Source organism: Bombina bombina, chromosome 5 (genome assembly GCF_027579735.1).
Source record: "Bombina bombina isolate aBomBom1 chromosome 5, aBomBom1.pri, whole genome shotgun sequence".
Lineage (NCBI taxonomy): Eukaryota > Metazoa > Chordata > Amphibia > Anura > Bombinatoridae > Bombina > Bombina bombina.
The window spans coordinates 897,842,835-897,868,957 of NC_069503.1; the positions used below are offsets into that span (position 1 = coordinate 897,842,835).

The 26,123-nt window shown below is 40.0% G+C and overlaps 1 protein-coding gene across 1 annotated transcript in view; it reads right to left on the minus strand.

Annotated features, from left to right (window-relative positions):
• Positions 1-26,123, minus strand: part of LOC128661655 (kinesin-like protein KIF20A) — a 368,820-nt gene that overhangs the window by 13,860 nt on the left and 328,837 nt on the right. Inside the window, exon 18 of the mRNA XM_053715886.1 lies at positions 21,324-21,434. Within this exon, the coding sequence (XP_053571861.1) occupies positions 21,324-21,434 (111 nt within the window). The remainder of the gene's footprint in view (positions 1-21,323; positions 21,435-26,123) is intronic.

Genomic DNA, 26,123 nt, shown 5'->3' on the forward strand with positions numbered 1-26,123 from the left:
TGCTGTCTTGGGGGCAGCAGCAGGTTTCTTGGCCTGCTTGCCCCTGTTCCAGGACTGGTTAACTTTCCAGCCCTGCCTGTAACGAGCAACAGCTCCTTCCTGTTTTGGAGCGGAGGAAGTTGATGCTGCTCCTGCCTTGAAGTTACGAAAGGCACGAAAATTAGAATGTTTGGCCTTTGATTTGGCCCTGTCCTGAGGTAGAGCATGGCCCTTACCTCCCGTAATGTCAGCAATAATTTCTTTCAAGCCGGGCCCGAATAAGGTCTGCCCTTTGAAAGGAATATTAAGCAATTTGGATTTAGAAGTCACGTCAGCTGACCAGGATTTAAGCCACAGCGCTCTGCGCGCTTGAATGGCGAATCCGGAGTTCTTAGCCGTAAGTTTGGTTAAGTGTACGACGGCATCAGAAACAAATGAGTTAGCTAGCTTAAGGGTTTTAAGCTTGTTCATAATTTCATCCAATGGAGCTGTGCGAATGGTCTCTTCCAGAGACTCAAACCAGAATGCCGCCGCAGCAGTAACAGGCGCAATGCATGCAAGGGGTTGTAATATAAAACCTTGTTGAACAAACATTTTCTTAAGGTAACCCTCTAACTTTTTATCCATTGGATCTGAAAAAGCACAGCTATCCTCCACCGGGATAGTGGTGCGCTTAGCCAAAGTAGAAACTGCTCCCTCCACCTTAGGGACCGTCTGCCATAAGTCCCGTGTGGTGGCGTCTATAGGAAACATTTTTCTAAATATAGGAGGTGGTAAAAAGGGCACACCGGGTCTATCCCACTCCTTGTTAACAATTTCTGTAAGCCTTTTAGGTATAGGAAAAGCGTCAGTACACACCGGTACCGCAAAATATTTATCCAGCCTACATACTTTCTCTGGAATTGCAACTGTGTTACAATCATTCAGAGCCGCTAATACCTCCCCTAGCAATACGCGGAGGTTCTCAAGCTTAAATTTAAAATTTGAAATTTCTGAATCCAGTTTACCCGGATCAGACCCGTCACCCACAGAATGAAGCTCTCCGTCCTCATGTTCTGCAAATTGTGACGCAGTATCAGACATGGCTCTACCATTATCAGTGCGCTCTGTTCTAACTCCAGAGTGATCGCGCTTACCTCTTAATTCTGGCAATTTAGACAGTACTTCTGTCATAACAATAGCCATGTCTTGCAAAGTGATTTGTATGGGCCGCCCTGATGTATTTGGCGCCACAATATCACGCACCTCCTGAGCGGGAGGCGAAGGTACTGACACGTGAGGAGAGTTAGTCGGCATAACTTCCCCCTCGTTGTCTGGTGATAATTTCTTAACATATAAAGTTTGACTTTTATTTAAAGTGACATCTATACATTGAGTGCACAAATTTCTATTGGGCTCCACATTGGCCTTTAAACATAGTGAACAAAGAGATTCATCTGAGTCAGACATGTTTAAACAAACTAGCAATGAGACTAGCAAACTTGGAAATACTTTTCAAAATTAATTTACAAGCAATATAAAAAACGTTACTGTGCCTTTAAGAAGCACAGAAAAACTAACAGTTGAAATAACAATGATCAAAAATAGTTATAGCAACCAAATTTTCACAGTAAATGTATTAAGTTAGCAAAGGATTGCACCCACCAGCAAATGGATGATTAACCCCTTAGTACCCAAAAACGGATAACAATTATATAATTAACGTTTTTCTCACAGTCAAATACACTGTCACAGGACTACTGTGACTGATTACCTCCCTCAAAATGGATTTTGAAGACCCCTGAGCTCTCTAGAGACGATCTGGATCATGGAGGATGAAGTATACAGATTGTGACTGAATTTTTACTGTGTAAAAAAGCGCTAAAATAGGCCCCTCCCACTCATATTACAACAGTGGGGAAGCTCAGAAACTGTTTCTATGCAGAAAACAAAAATGGCCATGTGGTAAAAATCATGCCCCAATAAGTTTTATCACCAAGTACCTCACAAAAACGATTAACAAGCCAGTAAAACGTTTTAAACATACATTTAAAAGTTATGTATTATTATTTACAAGCCTGCTACCAGTCGCTTTTACTGCAGTTAAGGCTCACACATTATTTCAGTATTTACAGTATTTTCAGAGTCAATTCCATTCCTTAGAAAATACATTCAGTGCACACACACACACACATCAGCCTGATACCAGTCGCTATCGCTGCATTTAAGGCTGAACTTACTTTACAATGGTATCAGCAGTATTTTCTCAGTCAATTCCATTCCTCAGAAAATAAATTACTGAGCATACCTCATTTGTTGCAGGGGAGCCCTGCATGCTATTCCCCTTCTCTGAAAGTACCTCACGCCTCAGATGAGAAACAGCCAGTGGATCTTAGTTACGTCTGCTAAGACCATAGAAAGAAACCCAGGCAGATTCTTCTTCTAATGCTGCCTGAGAATAAACAGCACACTCCGGTGCCATTTAAAAATAACAAACTTTTGATTGTAGAAATAAACTAAGTTAAAAAAACACCACAGATCTCTCACAGCTTCCTACTAGTTAGGCTGCAAGAGAATGACTGACTATGATAGGTGAGGGGAGGAGCTATATAGCAAGCTCTGCTGGGTAATTCTCTTGCAGTTTCCTGTTAGGAAGAGAAATATTCCATAAGTAATGGATGACCCGTGGACTGACTACACTTAACAGGAGAAAAGCAATGTGTCTGTAACAATGAAAATTGAAAAATTACCACCATATACTTTCTCCAATTTTTTGGGCTAAAACGGTTGCATCAAAGTCATCAAACCACTCCATGTATAATACCTTGGGGGGTCAACTTTTTAAATATAATCACATTTATGGAAAACAAATAAATTGGGGTATGTTAAAAGACCCCCAAAAAAGACAATAGGCAAAGAAAATATGTTAAATGTGAAAAAAAATCACAAACACATGTCAGACATTTGGCATTGCACCGCCCAAACAAGCCACCAAACCTATGCATAGGTGGTATCACTGAACTCAGGAGATGTTGGTGACCACATATTGGTGTCTTCTTTGGTAGTAACACATAACAGGAGCTGTGAATCCATGTCTAAAGTACAATGTATGTGAAAAATAACACAAAGAAATGAATGCCCAATAGTTTGACAAAGACTAGTGGTTGAATTAGTGTATGGAAAGTGTTAAAACACCTGCATTTGAAATACCCTAGGATGTCTACTTTTCAAAAATATATGGTTTTATGGGGGTAAATTACATTGGCCGGCTTCAGAAATGTCTTAAATAGAACATGGGTGCATGGGATGTGAAAAGGGGAAGTGTAAAAAATGGAATGCGCTTCCTAAAAATAAGGCCTTCTAGCCCCCAGAGAACCCAACACACCTATACATGGGTGGTATCACTGTACTCAGGAGATGTTGTTGAACACATATTGAGGTGTTTTTTGGCAGTAACACATAACAGGAACTGAGAATCCATGCCTAAAGTACAATGTGTGTGAAAAATAACACAAAAAAATGACTACCCAAAAGTTTGACAAAGACTGGTGGTTAAATAAGTTCATGGAAAGTGTGAAAATACCAGCATTTGAAATACCCTAGGGTGTCTACTTTTCAAAAATATATGGTTTGATGGGGGTAAATTCCATTGACCAGCTTCAGAAATGTCCCAAATAGGACATGGGTGCATGATGACCGATGTGAAAATTCCAAGTTGAAAAACTGGAATGCGCTTCCTAAAATTAAGGCCTTTTAGCCCCCAGAGAACCCGACACACCTATACATGGGTGGTATCACTGTACTCAGGAGATGTTGTTGAACACATATTGAGGTTTTTTTTTGGTAGTAACACATAACAGGAACTGAGAATCCATGCCTAAAGTACAATGTGTTTGAAAAATAACACAAAATAATGACTACCCAAAAGTTTGACAAAGACTGGTGGTTGAATTAGTGCATGGAAAGTGTTAAAATACAAGCATTTGAAATACCTAGGGTGTCTACTTTTCAAAAATATATGGTTTGATGGGGGTAAATTCCATTGACCAGCTTCAGAAATGTCCCAAATAGGACATGGGTGCATGATGACCGATGTGAAAATTCCAAGTTGAAAAACTGGAATGCGCTTCCTAAAATTAAGGCCTTTTAGCCCCCAGAGAACCCGACACACCTATACATGGGTGGTATCACTGTACTCAGGAGATGTTGTTGAACACATATTGAGGTTTTTTTTGGTAGTAACACATAACAGGAACTGAGAATCCATGCCTAAAGTACAATGTGTTTGAAAAATAACAAAATAATGACTACCCAAAAGTTTGACAAAGACTGGTGGTTGAATTAGTGCATGGAAAGTGTTAAAATACAAGCATTTGAAATACCCTAGGGTGTCTACTTTTCAAAAATATATGGTTTGATGGGGGTAAATTCCATTGACCAGCTTCAGAAATGTCCCAAAAAGGACATGGGTGCATGATGACCGATGTGAAAATTCCAAGTTGAAAAACTGGAATGCGCTTCCTAAAATTAAGGCCTTTTAGCCCCCAGAGAACCCGACACACCTATACATGGGTGGTATCACTGTACTCAGGAGATGTTGTTAAACACATATTGAGGTTTTTTTTGGTAGTAACACATAACAGGAACTGAGAATCCATGCCTAAAGTACAATGTGTGTGTCAAACTTTTGGGTAGTCATTATTTTGTGTTATTTTTCAAAGACTGGTGGTTGAATTAGTGCATGGAAAGTGTTAAAATACAAGCATTTGAAATACCCTAGGGTGTCTACTTTTCAAAAATATATGGTTTGATGGGGGTAAATTCCATTGACCAGCTTCAGAAATGTCCCAAATAGGACATGGGTGCATGATGACAGATGTGAAAATTCCAAGTTGAAAAACTGGAATGCGCTCCCTAAAAATAAGAGCTTTTAGCCCCCAGAGAACCCGACACACCTATACATGGGTGGTATCACTGTACCCAGGAGATGCTGCTGAAGACATATGAGGGTGTTATTTGGCAGTAACCCTTAATATTATCAGTAAATGTATTCTTAAATTGCTATTTTGTCAAAAAATCAAATTATTTTTTTTCCCCCCCCAAACTTTGGCATAGATTGGTGGTAAAATGGTTGCATGAAAAAAGTCAAAATACCCCAAGTTTAATACCTTAGGTTGTCTTCTTTTAAAAAATATATACATTTGAAGGGTTATTCAGGGATTCATGACAGATATTGGTGTTACAATGTAACTATCGCCAATTTTGAAAAAACATGGTTTTGAAATAGCAAAGTGCTACTTGTACTTATTGCCCTATAACTTGCAAAAAAAAGCAAAGAACATGTAAACATTGGGTATTTATAAACTCAGGACAAAATTTAGAAACTGTTTAGCATTGGTATTTTATGGTGGTTGTAGATGTGTAAGAAATTTTGGGGCTCAAAGTTAGAAAAAGTGCATTTTTTTTTCATTTTTTCCTCATATTTTATATTTTTTTTTATAGTAAATTATAAGATATGATGAAAATAATCATATCTTTAGAAAGTCCATTTAATGGCGAGAAAAAACATAATTTATGCTTACCTGATAAATTCCTTTCTTCTGTAGTGTGATCAGTCCACGGGTCATCATTACTTCTGGGATATTACTCCTCCCCAACAGGAAGTGCAAGAGGATTCACCCAGCAGAGCTGCATATAGCTCCTCCCCTCTACGTCACTCCCAGTCATTCGACCAAGGACCAACGAGAAAGGAAAAGCCAAGGGTGAAGTGGTGACTGGAGTATAAATTAAAAAATATTTACCTGCCTTAAAAAAAGGGCGGGCCGTGGACTGATCACACTACAGAAGAAAGGAATTTATCAGGTAAGCATAAATTATGTTTTCTTCTGTTAAGTGTGATCAGTCCACGGGTCATCATTACTTCTGGGATACCAATACCAAAGCAAAAGTACACGGATGACGGGAGGGATAGGCAGGCTCTTTATACAGAAGGAACCACTGCCTGAAGAACCTTTCTCCCAAAAATAGCCTCTGATGAAGCAAAAGTGTCAAATTTGTCAAATTTGTAAAATTTGGAAAAAGTATGAAGCGAAGACCAAGTTGCAGCCTTGCAAATCTGTTCAACAGAGGCCTCATTCTTGAAGGCCCAAGTGGAAGCCACAGCTCTAGTAGAATGAGCTGTAATTCTTTCAGGAGGCTGCTGTCCAGCAGTCTCATAAGCTAAACGAATTATGCTACGAAGCCAAAAAGAAAGAGAGGTAGCGGAAGCTTTTTGACCTCTCCTCTGCCCAGAGTAAATGACAAACAGAGAAGACGTTTGTCGAAATTCCTTAGTTGCCTGTAAGTAAAATTTTAGAGCACGGACTACATCCAGGTTGTGCAGTAGACGTTCCTTCTTTGAAGAAGGATTTGGGCATAAAGAAGGAACAACAATCTCTTGATTGATATTCCTGATAGTAACTACCTTAGGTAAGAACCCAGGTTTAGTACGCAGGACTACCTTATCCGAATGAAAAATCAAATAAGGAGAATCACAATGTAAGGCTGATAATTCAGAGACTCTTCGAGCCGAGGAAATAGCCATTAAAAATAGAACTTTCCAAGATAACAACTTTATATCAATTGAATGAAGGGGTTCAAACGGAACGCCCTGTAAAACATTAAGAACAAGGTTTAAACTCCATGGTGGAGCAACAGTTTTAAACACAGGCTTAATTCTGGCCAAAGCCTGACAAAAAGCCTGGACGTCAGGAACTTCTGACAGACGTTTGTGTAACAGAATGGACAGAGCTGAGATCTGTCCCTTTAATGAACTAGCAGATAAACCCTTTTCTAAACCTTCTTGTAGAAAAGACAATATCCTAGGAATCCTAACCTTACTCCAAGAGTAACCTTTGGATTCACACCAATATAGGTATTTACGCCATATCTTATGGTAAATCTTTCTGGTAACAGGTTTCCTAGCCTGTATTAAGGTATCAATAACTGACTCAGAAAATCCATGTCTTGATAAAATCAAGCGTTCAATTTCCAAGCAGTCAGCTTCAGAGAAGTTAGATTTTGATGTTTGAAGGGACCCTGTATCAGAAGGTCCTGTTTCAGAGGTAGAGACCAAGGTGGACAGGATGACATGTCCACCAGGTCTGCATACCAAGTCCTGCGTGGCCACGCAGGTGCTATTAGAATCACTGATGCTCTCTCTTGTTTGATTCTGGCAATCAATCGAGGAAGCAACGGGAAGGGTGGAAACACGTAAGCCATCCTGAAGTCCCAAGGTGCTGTCAGAGCATCTATCAGGACTGCTCCTGGATCCCTGGATCTGGACCCGTAACGAGGAAGCTTGGCGTTCTGTCGAGACGCCATGAGATCTATCTCTGGTTTGCCCCAACGTCGAAGTATTTGGGCAAAGATCTCCGGATGAAGTTCCCACTCCCCCGGATGAAAAGTCTGATGACTTAAGAAATCCGCCTCCCAGTTCTCCACTCCCGGGATGTGGATTGCTGACAGGTGGCAAGAGTGAGACTCTGCCCAGCAAATTATCTTTGATACTTCCATCATAGCTAGGGAGCTTCTTGTCCCTCCCTGATGGTTGATGTAAGCTACAGTCGTGATGTTGTCCGACTGAAACCTGATGAACCCCCGAGTTGTCAACTGGGGCCAAGCCAGGAGGGCATTGAGAACTGCTCTCAATTCCAGAATGTTTATTGGCAGGAGACTCTCCTCCTGACTCCATTGTCCCTGAGCCTTCAGAGAATTCCAGACGGCACCCCAACCTAGAAGGCTGGCGTCTGTTGTTACAATTGTCCAGTCTGGTCTGCTGAATGGCATCCCCCTGGACAGATGTGGTCGAGAAAGCCACCATAGAAGAGAATTTCTGGTCTCTTGATCCAGATTCAGAGAAGGGGATAAGTCTGAGTAATCCCCATTCCACTGACTTAGCATGCACAGTTGCAGTGGTCTGAGGTGTAAGCGTGCAAAGGGTACTATGTCCATTGCCGCTACCATTAAGCCGATTACCTCCATGCATTGAGCCACTGACGGGTGTTGAATGGAATGAAGGGTGCGGCAAGCACTTTGAAGTCTTGTTAGCCTGTCCTCTGTCAGGTAAATCTTCATTTCTACAGAATCTATAAGAGTCCCCAGGAAGGGAACTCTTGTGAGTGGAACGAGTGAACTTTTCTTTTCGTTCACCTTCCATCCATGTGACCTTAGAAATGCCAGAACTAACTCTGTATGAGACTTAGCAGTTTGAAAGCTTGAAGCTTGTATCAGAATGTCGTCTAGGTATGGAGCTACCGAGATTCCCCGCGGTCTTAGTACCGCCAGAAGAGCACCCAGAACCTTTGTGAAGATTCTTGGAGCTGTAGCCAATCCGAATGGAAGAGCCACAAACTGGTAATGCCTGTCTAGGAAGGCAAACCTTAGGTACCGATAATGATCTTTGTGAATCGGTATGTGAAGGTAAGCATCTTTTAAATCTACAGTGGTCATGTATTGACCCTCTTGGATCATAGGTAAAATTGTCCGAATAGTCTCCATCTTGAACGATGGAACTCTTAGGAATTTGTTTAGGATCTTTAAGTCCAGGATTGGTCTGAAAGTTCCCTCTTTTTTGGGAACCACAAACAGATTTGAGTAAAACCCCTGTCCCTGTTCCGATCGTGGAACTGGATGGATTACTCCCATTAACAAGAGCTCTTGTACGCAGCGTAGAAACGCCTTTTTCTTTGTCTGGATTGTTGACAATCTTGACAGATGAAATCTCTCTCTTGGAGGAGAGTATTTGAAGTCTAGAAGGTATCCCTGAGATATTATCTCTAGCGCCCAGGGATCCTGAACATCTCTTGCCCAAGCCTGGGCGAAGAGAGAAAGTCTGCCCCCCACTAGATCCGATCCCGGATCGGGGGCCCTCAATTCATGCTGTTTTAGGGGCAGCAGCAGGTTTCCTAGTCTGCTTGCCCTTGTTCCAGGACTGGTTAGGTTTCCAGCCTTGTCTGTAGCGAGCAACAGCTCCTTCCTGTTTTGGTGCAGAGGAAGTTGATGCTGCTCCTGCTTTGAAATTACGAAAGGAACGAAAATTAGACTGTCTAGTCTTGGCTTTGGCTTTGTCCTGAGGCAGGGCATGGCCTTTACCTCCTGTAATGTCAGCGATAATCTCTTTCAACCCGGGCCCGAATAAGGTCTGCCCTTTGAAAGGTATATTAAGCAATTTAGACTTAGAAGTAACATCAGCTGACCAGGATTTTAGCCACAGCGCCCTGCGTGCCTGAATGGCGAATCCTGAATTCTTCGCCGTAAGTTTAGTAAGATGTACTACGGCATCCGAAATGAATGAATTAGCTAGTTTAAGGACTCTAAGCCTGTCCGTAATGTCGTCCAGAGTAGCTGAACCAATGTTCTCTTCCAGAGACTCAATCCAGAATGCCGCTGCAGCCGTGATCGGCGCAATGCATGCAAGGGGTTGCAATATAAAACCTTGTTGAACAAACATTTTCTTAAGGTAACCCTCTAATTTTTTATCCATTGGATCTGAAAAAGCACAGCTATCCTCCACCGGGATAGTGGTACGCTTAGCTAAGGTAGAAACTGCTCCCTCCACCTTAGGGACCGTTTGCCATAAGTCCCTTGTGGTGGCGTCTATTGGAAACATTTTTCTAAATATCGGAGGGGGTGAGAACGGCACACCGGGTCTATCCCACTCCTTAGTAACAATTTCAGTAAGTCTCTTAGGTATAGGAAAAACCTCAGTACTCGTCGGTACCGCAAAATATTTATCCAACCTACACATTTTCTCTGGTATTGCAACTGTGTTACAATCATTCAGAGCCGCTAACACCTCCCCTAGTAATACACGGAGGTTTTCCAGTTTAAATTTAAAATTTGAAATATCTGAATCCAGTCTGTTTGGATCAGAACCGTCACCCACAGAATGAAGTTCTCCGTCCTCATGTTCTGCCACCTGTGACGCAGTGTCTGACATGGCCCTAATATTATCAGCGCACTCTGTTCTCACCCCAGAGTGATCACGCTTACCTCTTAGTTCTGGTAATTTAGCCAAAACCTCAGTCATAACAGTAGCCATATCCTGTAATGTGATTTGTAATGGCCGCCCAGATGTACTCGGCGCTACAATATCACGCACCTCCCTCTGAGCGGGAGATGTAGGTACTGACACGTGAGGCGAGTTAGTCGGCATAACTCTCCCCTCGTTGTTTGGTGAAATTTGTTCAATTTGTACAGATTGACTTTTATTTAAAGTAGCATCAATACAGTTAGTACATAAATTTCTATTGGGCTCCACTTTGGCATTGCAACAAATGACACAGGTATCATCCTCTGAATCAGACATGTTTAACACACTAGCAAATAAACTTGCAACTTGGAAATACAATTCAATTAGAATAATATTAAAATGTACTGTGCCTTTAAGAAGCACAGAAGATCTATGACAGTTGAAAATTAATAAATTGAAACAGTTATAGCCTCAATCCTTGTAAACAACACAACTTTAGCAAAGGTTTAATCCCATTAGCAAAGATAACAAATTCTGAAAGCAGGAAACAAATTACAGAATAAACGTTTTTTATCTCAGTCAAACTATAATTCTCACAGCTCTGCTGAGAGAAATTACCTCCCTCAAAATAAGTTTTGAAGACCCCTGAGCTCTGTAGAGATGAACCGGATCATGCAGGGAATACAATGAGTTGCTGACTGAAATATTTGATGCATAGTAAAAGCGCCAAAAAACGGCCCCTCCCCCTCACACACAGCAGTGAGGGAGAACAGAAACTGTCAGAAAAACAGATTAAGCAACTGCCAAGTGGAAAAATAGTGCCCAAACATTTATTCACACAGTACCTCAGCAAATGAAAACGATTTTACATTCCAGCAAAAACGTTAAACATAATCTCTAGTTATTAAACAGCTTTATGTATTTCTTACAGTGTAATTCTAGTGAAGTACCATTCCCCAGAATACTGAAGTGTAAAGTATACATACATGACATTATATCGGTATGGCAGGATTTTCTCATCAATTCCATTGTCAGAAAATAAAAACTGCTACATACCTCTATGCAGATTCATCTGCCCGCTGTCCCCTGATCTGAAGTTTACCTCACTCCTCAGATGGCCGAGAACAGCAATATGATCTTAACTACTCCGGCTAAAATCATAGCAAAACTCTGGTAGATTCTTCTTCAAACTCTGCCAGAGAGGTAATAACACACTCCGGTGCTATTTTAAAATAACAAACTTTTGATTGAAGATATAAAACTAAGTATAATCACCATAGTCCTCTCACACATCCTATCTAGTCGTTGGGTGCAAGAGAATGACTGGGAGTGACGTAGAGGGGAGGAGCTATATGCAGCTCTGCTGGGTGAATCCTCTTGCACTTCCTGTTGGGGAGGAGTAATATCCCAGAAGTAATGATGACCCGTGGACTGATCACACTTAACAGAAGAAACAGTATATAATATGTGTGGGTACAGTAAATGAGTAAGAGGAAAATTACAGTTAAACACAAACATCGCAGAAATGCAAAAATAGCCTTGGTCCCAGATGGTCAACAAATTGAAAAGTGGTCTGGTCACTAAGGGGTTAATAAATGTGAAACAGCAATTAAACAAAAATGGTACTGTGCCTTTAAGAGAAAAAAAACTACCACTTAAACTGCAAAACAGTGATAAAATGTAGTAAAAACTTCGAAATTTTTACAGTGTGTGTAAGGGACTAAAGTAACATCGCACCCACTTGCAAATGGATGATTAACCCCTTAGCCCCCAAACCGGATTCAAAAAACGTCAACCACCTGTAAAAGACAGTTAAACACCTTGCCACAGCTCTGCTGTGGCTCCTACCTGCCCTCAAATACGATTAGGGAAGAAATAAGCTCTCTATAGTGGTCCACAGATGCAAGAGGACTCCTCTAGGGAAGCTGGATGTCTCAGTCTGAAAGAAACTGCGCAACTAAAGCGCGAAAATAGGCCCCTCCCACCATGCACTCGATGTCAGAGGGGCCTTAAGGAAATACTCCTAGGAGTATCTGACTATGCCATGTGGAAACTAGGCCCCAAATAAGGACTTATCACCCTCAGAGAAAAAACGTCCCATTAATAAAACAAGTAAACGTTTTGACACTAATTAATAAGAGTATTAACATGAGTATTACCCCATTTTGTAAGCATGATCCCAGTCGTTGTAAAATCACTGCATCTAGCTTACCTCAATATACACAAGGTTCTGTCAGCATTTTCTAGAACTTATTCTTTCTCTAGAAATAAAAGTACTGAACATACCTCAAAGCAGGTAATCTGCAGACCGTTCCCCCAACTGAAGTTATCCCATACTCTTCAGTTATGTGTGAGAACAGCAATGGACCTTAGTTACAAACCGCTAAGATCATCAACCTCCAGGCAGAACTCTTCTTCTAATTTCTGCCTGAGAGTAAACAGTACAACGCCGGTACCGTTTAAAAATAAACTCTTGATTGAAGGCAAAACTACACTAAGTCACCACATATCTCTTTATACTTCCTATCTTGTCGAGAGTTGCAAAGAGAATGACTGGAGGTGGGGGTTAGGGGAGGAGCTATATAGACAGCTCTGCTGTGGGTGCCCTCTTTGCAATGGATGAACCCGTGGACTGGATACACCTTACGAGAGAAAACTGTAGAGAATCCTAATGCACGTAATAGTGCTCCCCCATAGCCATCAAATCATCTGCGTCTCCGAGGTCTAAGACTCATACAATAAGTGCCCCCAATGCTGTCTAAAGCACCTTGCAGCCAGGCTTCCACTTGCTGAGGCTTGGGATGATAATTATTATACACACAGTCAGTCGATTCTCACAGTGACCCATATTAAGACATCCTCTCTATTAGACAACTTACAATGAGAGAGGGAATAACTTACCCATTGTACTAGGTCTGGAAAGCTAGTGTAACACTGCATTTCCTGACAAGGGATTTAGAATACAGTATCTGGAAAGAAGTGTGGGACTTCCAACGACAACCAGAACTAACCTATGCCAAATACTCCACCTTGAGATTTACATGGCTAAATTAATCACTGGCTCTCTCCTGAAGGAATACTATCCATATGAGAGCCAAATCTATGCTTTCTTAATTTTCTTTTTCTTCTGCAGAGCACCTCTCTGCCTACTTCCATGACTCAAGGCAAAGAACTACTGGGAGGTTAGGGGAATTGATAGGAATACTTCAATGCTTTGTCTCCACCTAGTGACCAGGTATTTCCCATAGGTTATGAATGTTTTTGTGGACTCAATGCCAATAGAAGGAAATATTTGTTTTCTATATGAATATAAAAAATAAAAATTAAATAAAATAAAACACAACACACGTGTCATTTATGAAGAGAGGCCCTATCAAATAATGGAAAAAAAAAACTGCTCAGTATACCCAAGGTTTAGGTTAAATGAATTTTTATTTTATTTTTTAAAAAAAAGCTAGTCATCCCCATCTGTATACATACAAATCCCACCGTTTATGTAGATGTCAGTTCTTTTTTTTTTTTTTTTTTTTTTTACACACTACATGGCAAAAAGTATTTAGACACCACCTACTAATTAATAAGTTCATGTGTTTCATTCACACCCATTCAACGTGCATAATAAAGTCCAGCACATAGCCATGAAATATCTGTAGACCTACATTGGCAGTATAATGGGTCGTACTGATGAGTTCAAGGACTTTAAACATAGCACTGTTATAGGATGCCACAATTCAGTTTGTGAAATTTCTTCCCTACTAAGTCTGCCCAGATCAATTAAGTACGATTATTGTGAGGTGGAAGCATCTATGAGCAGAATAGCACACATATGGACATATAACATAATTTATGTAAGAATTTACCTGATAAATTCATTTTCATATTGGCAAGAGTCCATGAGCTAGTGACGTATGGGATATACAATCCTACCAGGAGGGGCAAAGTTTCCCAAACCTCAAAATGACTACAAATACACCCCTCACCAAAGCCACAATTAAGTTTAACGAATAGCCAAGAACTGGGGTGATAAAGAAAGGAGTAAAAAAGCATCAAAGGAATTGGAATAATTGTGCTTTCTGACCTTTCCTAGGACCAGAAAAGATAACAAATACAGGGAGTGCTCGAAAGCCTACTACCAATTAAGCATATTAGGTGATGTGCATCTCTGTAATGAGAAGGGGTGTGGTCTAATGACATCAACACCCTATATCAGGTGTGCATAATTATTAGGCAACTTCCTTTCCTTTGGCAAAATGGGTCAAAAGAAGGACTTGACAGGCTCAGAAAAGTCAAAAATAGTGAGATATCTTGCAGAGGGATGCAGCACTCTTAAAAGCAAAGCTTCTGAAGCGTGATCATCGAACAATCAAGCGTTTCATTCAAAATAGTCAACAGGGTCGCAAGAAGCGTGTGGAAAAACCAAGGCGCAAAATAACTGCCCATGAACTGAGAAAAGTCAAGCTTGCAGCTGCCAAAATGCCACTTGCCACCAGTTTGGCCATATTTCAGAGCTGCAACATCACTGGAGTGCCCAAAAGCACAAGGTGTGCAATACTCAGAGACATGGCCAAGGTAAGAAAGGCTGAAAGACGACCACCACTGAACAAGACACACAAGCTGAAAAGTCAAGACTGGGCCAAGAAATATCTCAAGACTGATTTTTCTAAGGTTTTATGGACTGATGAAATGAGAGTGAGTCTTGATGGGCCAGATGGATGGGCCCGTGGCTGGATTGGTAAAGGGCAGAGAGCTCCAGTCCGACTCAGACGCCAGCAAGGTGGAGGTGGAGTACTGGTTTGGGCTGGTATCATCAAAGATGAGCTTGTGGGGCCTTTTCGGGTTGAGGATGGAGTCAAGCTTAACTCCCAGTCCTACTGCCAGTTTCTGGAAGACACCTTCTTCAAGCAGTGGTACAGGAAGAAGTCTGCATCCTTCAAGAAAAACATGATTTTCATGCAGGACAATGCTCCATCACACGCGTCCAAGTACTCCACAGCGTGGCTGGCAAGAAAGGGTATAAAAGAAGAAAATCTAATGACATGGCCTCCTTGTTCACCTGATCTGAACCCCATTGAGAACCTGTGGTCCATTATCAAATGTGAGATTTACAAGGAGGGAAAACAGTACACCTCTCTGAACAGTGTCTGGGAGGCTGTGGTTGCTGCTGCACGCAATGTTGATGGTGAACAGATCAAAACACTGACAGAATCCATGGATGGCAGGCTTTTGAGTGTCCTTGCAAAGAAAGGTGGCTATATTGGTCACCGATTTGTTTTTGTTTTGTTTTTGAATGTCAGAAATGTATATTTGTGAATGTTGAGATGTTATATTGGTTTCACTGGTAAAAATAAATAATTGAAATGGGAATATATTTGTTTTTTGTTAAGTTGCCTAATAATTATGCACAGTAATAGTCACTTGCACACACAGATATCCCCCTAAAATAGCTATAACTAAAAACAAACTAAAAACTACTTCCAAAACTATTCAGCTTTGATATTAATGAGTTTTTTGGGTTCATTGAGAACAGGGTTGTTGTTCAATAATAAAATTAATCCTCAAAAATACAACTTGCCTAATAATTCCGCACTCCCTGTAGACTAGAAGTCTTCCTGAAAACTTTAGTAGCTAGAAACAGATTTACGAGCCTGCAACATAGTCATAGAGGTGTTTCTGACTCAGTGATTAATACTAAGCACTAAGCGTTCAATTTCCATACCTTCAAATTTAATGATTTGGCCTTAGTGGAAGTGGCCAAGGTTGGCAACCAGTGTTAATTTTGACAGCAAATTTCGATTTAGTCTTAGTCTTTTGACTAAAATGCCATATTAGTTTTAGTCGTATTTTAGTCATCTGAATTGTTTTAGTCTAGTTTTAGTCGACTGAATCTCCAGTAGATTTTAGTCGACTAAATTTCCAGTAGATTTTAGTCAACTAAAATCTAAGGGGTTTAGTTAAAGTGTAATGCATTATTTAAGCATTTCTCTATAATTTGCAAACTGATTATATACTCCAGGTGTAAACATAACACATTATTTATGGTATTAAGGTTTCAACATGCAATACAGACACAGATTTAGCCCTAGTGATATACAACATCTTTATTAAACTTCAAATTAAATAAAACCAAGTTCCATAAACAAACAGAAGTGCAACTTTAAAATATAAAAAAACAAAACTGTAAACTGTATTGGCTGTATCGCACATATTACCCAATATAAAAATTTTAACATGTCTCTGTTAATAATTAAAACAAGTAGTAAGTAACTCAACACAACCAAAAGTTTCTGCAGCTAACACAGGCACAGCATAACAAACCCATACTCGTGGGTTATGCTTATTTCTATAGAAAGAATCAATTGATTGTTCACAGATTCAAAAAACATTTAGCACTGCTCTAGAACTTCCAAACTTATTATATACTCCAGGAGTAAAGGTTGATTAACCTGTTTTTATTGATGGTATTAAGGTTTGAACATGCAATACAGATTTAAAAAAAATTAATAAAATTAGGTTTCGTAAATTTTACAAAAGCGCAGTAATTAGATATGGATTGATTATAACACCTTGCATAAAATGTTTGTGTCAGCAAATTTTTATATAGTTTTAGTCATAGTCTTTTGACTAAAATGCCATTTTGATTTAGTTTTAGTCATAGTCTTTTGACTAAAATGCCATTTTAGTTTTAGTCATATTTTAGTCATCAGAATTTCTTTAGTTTTATACTCATTTTAGTCGACAAAATTAACACTGTTGGAAACTGGACATCCGAACAAGATCCGCATACCAAAACCTGTGAGCCCATGCTGGAGCCACCAGCAGCACAAACGATTGCTCCATGATGATCTTGGAAATCATTCTTGGAAGAAGAACTAGAGGCGGAAAAATACAGTATAGGCAGGGTGATAACTCCAACTGCTTCTGCCTGAGGATCCCTGGAGAGGTACCTGGGAAGTTTCTTGTTTAGATGAGATGCCATCAGATTTCTGGAAGCCTCCACATCTGAACAATTTGAAAAAACACATCTGGGTGAAGAGACCACTCTCCCAGATGTAAAGTTTGATGACTGAGAAAATCCGCTTCCCAATTGTCTATACCTGGGATATGGACCGCAGAAATTAGACAGGAGCTGGATTCTGCCCAAACAAGTATCCGGGATACTTCTTTCATAGCCTGAGGACTGTGAGTCCCATCCTGATGATTGACATACGTCACAGTTGTGGCATTGTCTGGCTGAAAACAAATTAACGGAGCTCTCTTCAATAAAGGCCAAAATTGAAGAGCTCTGAGAATCGCACAGAGTTCCAAAATATTGATTGGTAATCTCGCCTCTTGAGATTTCCGAACCCCTTATGCTGTCAGAGATCCCCAGACAGCTCCCCAACCTGAAAGACTCGCATCTGTTTTGATCACAGTCCAGGTTGGACGAACAAGAGAGGCCCCTTGAACTATACGATGGTGATCTAACCACCAAGTCAGAGATAGTCGAACATTGGGATTTAAAGATATTAATTGTGATATCCTTGTATAATCCATGCACCATTGGTTCAGCATACAAAGCTGAAGAGGTCTCGTGTGAAAACGAGCAAAGGGGATTGCGTCCAATGCTGCAGTCATGAGACCTAAAACCTCCATGCACATAGCTACTGAAGGGAATGACAGACTGAAGATTCTGACAGGCTGCAACCAATTTCAGACGTCTCTTGTCTGTTAGGGGGCAAAGTCATGGATACTGAATCTATCTGGAAACCTAAAAAGGTGACCCTTGTCTGAGGAATCAAAGAACTTTTTGCTAAATTGATCCTCCAACCATGTCTTTGAAGAAACACTAGTTGATTTGTGTGAGATTCTGCAGAATGTAAAGACTGAGCAAGTACCAAGATATCGTCCAAATAAGGAAACACTGCAATACCCCGCTCTCTGATTACAGAGAGTAGGGCACCGAGAACCTTTGAAAATATCCTTAGAGCTGTCGCTAGGCCAAAAGGAAGAGCAACAAATTGGTAATGCTTGTCTAGAAAAGAGAATCTCAGGAACTGATAGTGATCTGGATGAATCGGAATATGAAGATATGCATCTTGTAAGTCTATTGTGGACATGTAATGCCCTTGCTGAACAAAAGGCAGAATAGTCCTTATAGTCACCATTTTGAATGTTGGTCCTCAACATAACGATTCAAGACTTTTAGATCCAGAACTGGTCTGAATGAATTTTCTTTCTTTGGGACAATGAACAGATTTGAATAAAACCCCAGACCCTGTTCCTGAAAAGGAACTGGCACAATTACCCCAGATAACTCCAGGTCTGAAACACACTTCAGGAAAGCCTGTGCTTTCTCTGGGTTCACTGGAATGCATGAGAGAAAGAAAGTTCTCACAGGCGGTCTTACTCTGAAACCTATTCTGTACCCCTGAGAGACAATGTTCTGAATCCAATGATTTTGGACTGAATTTATCCAAACTTCCTTGAAACATTTTTTTTTTTTTTTAAATATTTTTTTTATTGAGGTAATGGAAAATATACACAAAACAGAAAATGTGTCCAGGCACGGATCATAAACGAGAAGAATAATTATACATTTCTCATATAGAAATTAAACTGAAACTAAAGCATTAAAGTACCAACATTACAATTATCAATGTCACTGTATTCAATCAGAAGCAGTGGCATATATATATATATATATATATATATATATATATATATATATATATATATATATATGAGAGCTGTTATTAAATGAAACATCAGGTTCAATAAACAAAGATTAGCCACTTACATGAGATAGGACATTATTCCTGAAACCAGGAACATGAAGTGCAAGGTATTGAAACATTTTTTTAATCTGCCCCCTACCAGCTGAGCTGGAATGAAGGACGCACCTTCATGCGGACTTGGGGGCTGGTTTAGATCTCTTATATGGCTTGAATTTATTCCAGATTGAGGAAGGCTTCCAATTGGAGACAGATTCCTTAGGGGAAGAATTAGGTTTCTGTTCCTTATTTTATCAAAAGGAACGAAAACGGTTAGAAGCTTTAAATTTACCCTTAGATTTTTTATCCTGAGGCAAAAAAAGCTCCCTTCCCTCCAGTGACAGTTGAAATTATAGAATCCAACTGAGAACCAAATAATTTATTACCTTGGAAAGAAAGAGATAGCAATGCTGATTTAGAAGTCATATCAGCATTCCAAGATTTAAGCCATAAAGCTCTTCTAGCTAAAATAGCTAAAGACATATATCTAACATCAATTCTGATGATATCAAAAATGGCATCACAAATGAAATTAGCATGTTGAATTAATTTAACAATGCTATACACATTATGATCTGATACTTGTTGCGCTAAAGTTTCCAAACAAAAAGTTGAGGCAGATGCAATATCAGCCAAAGAAATAGCAGGCCTAAGAAGATGACCTGAACATAAATAAGCTTTCCTTAGATAAGATTCAAGCTTCCTATCTAAAGGATCTCTAAAAGAAGTACTATCTTCCGTAGAGTAGAGACGGCCCCATCAACTTTGAAACGGCCCCATCAAGAGTAGAGACGGCCCCATCAACTTTGGAGCTCTTTTCCCAAAACTCCAATCTATCAGTAGGCAAAGAATACAATTTTTTAAACCTTGAAGGAGAAAAAAAAGTACCCAGTCTATTCGATTCCTTTGAAATTATATCTGAAAAAAGCATCAGGAACTGGAAAAACCTCTGGAATAACTACATGAGGTTTATAAACCGAATTTAAACGTTTACCAGTTTTAGTATCAAGAGGACTAGTCTCCTCCATATCTAATGCAATCAACACTTCTTTTAATAAAGAACGAATATACTCCATTTTAAATCAATAAGAGGATTTGTCAGTGTCAATATCTGAGGCAGGATCCTCTGAATTAGACAGATCCTCATCAGAAATAGATAAATCAGTATATTGTCGGTTATTAGAAAACTCATCAACTCTATGATAAGTTTTCAAAGACCTTTTACGTTTAATAGAAGGCGGAATGGCAGACAAAGCCTTCTGAATGGAATCAGAAATAAATTCTCAGGAATATCCTGAGCATTAGATGTTGAACCAGCAACAGGTAATGAACTACTACTGATGGAAACATTCTCTGCATGTAAAAGTTTATCATGACAACTATTACAAACCACAGCTGGAGGAACAGTTACCACAAGTTTACAACAAATGCACTTAGCTTTGGTAGAACCAATATAAGGCAGCAGGATTCCAGTAGTAGATTCTGAGACAGATTGAGACATCTTGCAGTATGTAAAAGAAAAAACAAAATATAAAGCTAAATGATCAATTTCCTTATATGACAGTTTCAGGAATGTGAAAAAATGCAAACAGAATAAGCCTCTGACATAGAAAAAAAAAACAGAGGCAAAAGGAATGAGGTCTTAATGAAAAAATGTTTGGTGTCAAGTATGACGCACCACAAACTGAAAAACATTTTTTGGCACCAAAAACGTCCAGAACGTAACTCGAGCTTCACAGATGAAGCAACCTTGTGAAAGACTCTGCGCCAACTAAGACGCCGGAAATGATGAATTTGCATCAAACGTAATTTTCGCGCCAAAAAAGTCTTGCGCCACGAATGACCCAATAAATTATAGCATTTTGTGCTCTCGCGAGCCTAATACAGCCCGCAATTTAGAAAGTCAATTTGAAAACCTCATGTAAGAATTTTTTTTTTTTTAATGTATTTCCCAGATATGAAACTGACAGTCTGCAAAAAGGAAATATACCGATAAACCTGAATCATGGCAAATATAAGTACAAACATATATTTAGAACTTTATATATAAAGTGCCAAACCATAGCTGAGAGTGTCTTAAATAAATGAGACATACTTACCAAGAGACACCCATCCACATATAGTAGATAGCCAAACCAGTACTGAAACGAAAATCAGTAGAAGCAATGGTATATAAGAGTATATCATCAATCTGAAAAGGGAGGTAGGAGATGAATCTCTACGACCGATAAAAGAGAACCTATGAAATAGATCCCAGTTAGGAAGACCATTGTATTCAATAGGTGACACTCCCTTCACATCCCTCTGACTTTCACTGTACTCAGAGGAACCGGGAAACGTAGAAATCTAGCACAAACTTACTTCACCACCTCCATAGGAGGCAAAGTTTGTAAAACTGAATTGTGGGTGTGGTGGGGGGTGTATTTGTAGGCATTTTGAGGTTTGGGAAACTTTGCCCCTCCTGGTAGGATTGTATATCTCATACGTCACTAGCTCATGGACTCTTGCCAATTACATGAAAGAAATATTGGTCTGCTATCAGCAGAAAAAAAGGAAAACATACTAAAATGTAGCAAGTGTATGGAAACTGCTTTCATACATACCTTTAACTTAAGATGCTGCCTCAACATCTCATTTTCATCATTGAATTGTTTTACATTTAATGCAGCTGTGTCTTTCATGGTCTGAATTTGAGCATTTAGAGTGGAGATTATCTACAATAAGAAACATGGTACTTTTATTTTGAAACAAATTCTTATATGTGTATCTATAGTTTATAATCGTGTATGTGTTACAATCTCAAACACTACCAGTTACAGATAAAGAAAGATCACATAATTGTACCAGTGATAAAAAATAGGAAAATTCTTAATAAGAAAACTATGTAAAGAGGATAGAGAATAAAATGAGCATGTTGATGAAACCCACAACACAATTTACTGACATTTTTCATACTGCTAGTATGTTTCAGTTAATTCTAAAAATATACCAAGAGTGAATATAAAACAAAATCCCCCACTAATCACCTGTTTTATGGGGCTCATTTATCAAACACCATCTGGGAACCTTATCTGCCCGGCATTGGGGTGAGCAGTCTGTATACTCTGTCCGCATTTACCACTGCACAAGCAGTTGGTTGCAAAAACAGGGTGCATGGCTGTGCAACTAATAGTGCTAGAGCATAAAAATCACCCTGGTCAGATCTGAGTAGGATAATTTAACTGCTACCTTTGAGGGCTTGGACGAGCTTACATTGCTTGGGCATAGAGTCCCTAGGTGTTTGGTCTCCGCAAATAAGTCAAAAACATATAGTCAAAGTTGTAATACTGCACAAAATCCAGAAGTGTATGCAGCTTGTAAACATATGATAAGCAGGCATACATGTGTATGTTTCATTAAGTGGCCGTATCCTCACCAGGAGCAGAATGAGGGTGTTCTCGGAGTGCAACTTTAGCTACATCTAAAGGATTAAACAAATAAATGGAAATATATAAAAAAAAAAAAAAAAAAAAAAAAAAATGCTGTAAAGAATGACATTGTCAAGAAAATCAAAATTAGTTATTTAAGTAAAATACTGAAATTTAGCTATATCAGACTTAAAAGGACAGGAAACTCCAAATATTTTATCGTTGATTGGAATAGAACATACAATTTTAAACAACTTTCAAATTTACTTTTATTATTAAATATGCTTCATTCTCTTGGTATCCTTTGCTGAAGGAACAGCATTGCACTACTATCAGCTAGCTGAACACATCTAGTTAGCCAATCACAAGAGACAAATATATGTAGGTACAAATCCCCAGCTAGCTCCAACTATTGTAGGATATATGCCTATTCATTTTTACAATGGATACCAAGAGAACAAAGCACCTTAGAAAAAGTTACTTTAAAAGTTTTAAAATTGCATGTTCTGATTCTTGCAAGTTTAATTTTGACTTTCCCATCCCTTTAAGCTTAAAAAAACAAAAAAGTAAATTTATGCTTACCTGATAAATTGATTTCTTCTATGATACGAAGAGTCCACGGATTCATCCTTTACTTGTGGGATATTATCCTCCTGCTAACAGGAAGTGGCAAAGAGCACCACAGCAGAGCTGTCTATATAGCTCCTCCCTTGACTCCACCCCCCAGTCATTCGACCAAAGGTACAGGAAGAAAAAGGAGAAACTAAAAGGTGCAGAGGTGACTGAAGTTTTAAATAAAAAAAAATATAATCTGTCTTAAATTGACAGGGCGGGCCGTGGACTCGTCGTATCATAGAAGAAATCAATTTATCAGGTAAGCATAAATTTACTTTTCTTCTATAAGATACGTCGAGTCCACAGATTCATCCTTTACGTGTGGGATAGAATACCAAGGCTACAGGACACGGATGAACGGGAGGGACAAGACAGATGCCTAAACAGAAGGCACCACTGCTTGAAGAACTTTTCTCCCAAAATTAGCCCCCGAAGAAGCAAAAGTATCAAATTTGTAAAATTTGGAAAAGTTATGAATTGAAGACCAAGTCGCAGCCTTACAAATCTGTTCAACATAAGCATCATTTTTAAAAGCCCATGTGGAAGCCACCGCTCTAGTAAAGTGAGCTAGCTGTAATCCTTTCAGGAGGCTGCTGTCCAGCAGTCTCGTATGCCAAACGGATGATGCTTTTCAGCCAAAAAGAAAGAGGTAGCCGTAGCTTTTTGACCTCTACGTTTTCCATAATAGACAACAAACAGAGAAGATGTTTGACGGAAATCTTTGGTCGCTTGCAAGTAAAACTTCAAAGCACGAACCACGTCCAAGTTGTGCAACAGACGCTCCTTCTTAGAGGAAGGATTAGGACACATTCTTATAAGTAACAACCTTAGGAAGGAATCCAGGTTTGGTACACAAAACCACCTTATCAGAATGGAAAACAAGATGAGGCGAGTCGCATTGCAATGCAGATAGTTCAGAAACTCTTCGAGCCAAAGAGATAGCAACTAAAAACAGAACTTTCCAAGATAGAAGCTTAATATCTATGGAATGCATAGGTTCAAACGGAACTCCTTGAAGAACTTTAAGAACTAAATTCAAACTCCATGGCGGAGCAATAGGTTTAAACACAGGCTTAATTCTAACCAAAGCCTGACAAAACGACAACGTCTGGAACATCTGCCAGACGTTTGTGCAGTAAAATTGACAAAGCAGATATCTGTCCCTCTCCTGTTTGATTCTGGCAATCAGACGAGGAAGGAGAGGAAATGGTGGGAACACATAAGCCAGGTTGAACGACCAAGGTACTGCTAGAGCGTCTTTCAGTACTGCTTGGGGATCCCTTGATCTGGACCCGTAACAAGGAAGTTTGGCATTCTGACAAGATGCCATCAGACCCAATTCTGGTGTGCCCCATTGACGAATCAACTGTGCAAACACCTCCGGATGGAGTTCCCACTCCCCCGGATGAAAAGTCTGACGACTTAGAAAATCCGCTTCCCAGTTCTCCACTCCTGGGATATAGATTGCTGATAGATGGGAAGAGTGAGTCTCTGCCCATCAAATTATTTTGGAAACCTCTATCATTGCTAGAGAACTCTTTGTTCCCCCCTGATGATTGATATATGCTACAGTCGTGATATTGTCCGACTGGAATCTTATGAATCTGGCAGAAGCCAGCTGAGGCCACGCCTGAAGCGCGTTGAATATCGCTCTCAGTTCTAGAATATTTATTGGAAGGAGAGCCTCCTCCTGAGTCCACACACCCTGTGCTTTCAGGGAATTCCAGACTGCACCCCAGCCCAATAGGCTGGCGTCCGTCATCACTATGATCCATGCTGGCTTGCGGAAACACATTCCCTGGGACAAATGATCCTATGACAACCACCAAAGAAGAGAGTCTCTGGTCTCTTGATCCAGATTTATCTGAGGAGATAAATTTGCATAATCCCCATTCCACTGTTTGAGCATGCATAGTTGCAGTGGTCTGAGATGCAAGCGAGCAAACAGAACTATGTCCATTGCCCCTACCATTAGTCCAATTACCTCCATACACTGAGCCACTGACGGTCGAGGAATGGAATGAAGTGCTCGGCAGGTGGTTAAAATCTTTGATTTTCTGACCTCCGTCAGAAAATTTTTCATGTCTACCGAGTCTATCAGAGTTCCCAGAAATAGAACTCTTGTGAGAGGGATAAGTGAACTATTTTTTACATCCATGACAGCAGCCGCTCAGGTCCCACGCTGACTGAAAACGCGACCAGAAGTCCAGGGGGAAGGAAAAGGTGTGAAGCCCAGGGGGTGTACACCAAAAATGCGGCAGGTTCCGCCGCAGAGAAAACAAGCAGGAAAAAGAAAATCAGCTGCACTTGCGGTTTTTAAAAAAGTAAAAAATAGAATTTATTGATATGCCTTAAAAACAAGGTACATGCAGGCTAGCAGGATGAACATGTTTTTCCTGCTAGCCTGCATGTACCTTGTTTTTAAGGCATATCAATAAAATCTATTTTTCACTTTTTTCGAACTCTTTTTACGTTCACCTTCCACCCGTGAGATCTTAGACATCGTGTTGGCTTTTCTGTGTGAGATTTGGCTAGTTGGTAAGTTGACGCTTGAATTAAGATATCGTCCAGATAAGGCGCCACTGTTCTGCCCCGCGGCCTTAGAACTGCCAGAAGAGACCCTAGCACTTTTGTGAAAATTCTGGGAGCTGTGGCCAACCCGAAGGGAAGAGCCACAAACTGGTAATGCTTGTCCAGAAAGGCAAACCTGAGGAACTGGCGATGATCTTTATGGATAGGAATGTGAAGATACGCATCCTTCAAATACACGGTGGTCATATATTGACCCTCCTGGATCATTGGTAAAATAGTCCGAATGGTCTCCATCTTGAAGGATGTTTTATATCTTGAGATCTAAAATCTGTCTGAAAGTTCCCTCTTTTTTGGGAACCACAAACAGATTGGAGTAAAACCCCTGCCCCTGTTCTGCTTTTGGAACTGGGCAGATTACCCCCATAGTATATAGGTCTTCTACACAGCGTAAGAACGCCTCTTTTTTTGTCTGGTTTACAGACAACCGTGAAAGATGAAATCTCCCCCTTGGAGGATTATCTTTGAAAGCTAGAAGATACCCCTGGGTCACGATTTCTAAAGCCCAGGAGTCCTGAAAGTCTCTTGCCCAAGCCTGAGCAAAGAGAGAAAGTCTACCCCCTACTAGATCCGGTCCCGGATCGGGGGCTGCCCCTTCATGCCGTCTTGGTGGCAGCAGCGGGCTTCTTGGTCTGTTTACCCTTATTCCAGGTCTGGTTAGGTCTCCAGATTGACTTGGATTGAGCAAAATTCCCCTCCTGCTTTGCAGTAGGGAAGGAGGTAGAGGGACCACCTTTGAAGTTTCGAAAGGAACGAAAATGATTTTGTTTGGTCCTCATCTTATTTGTCTTA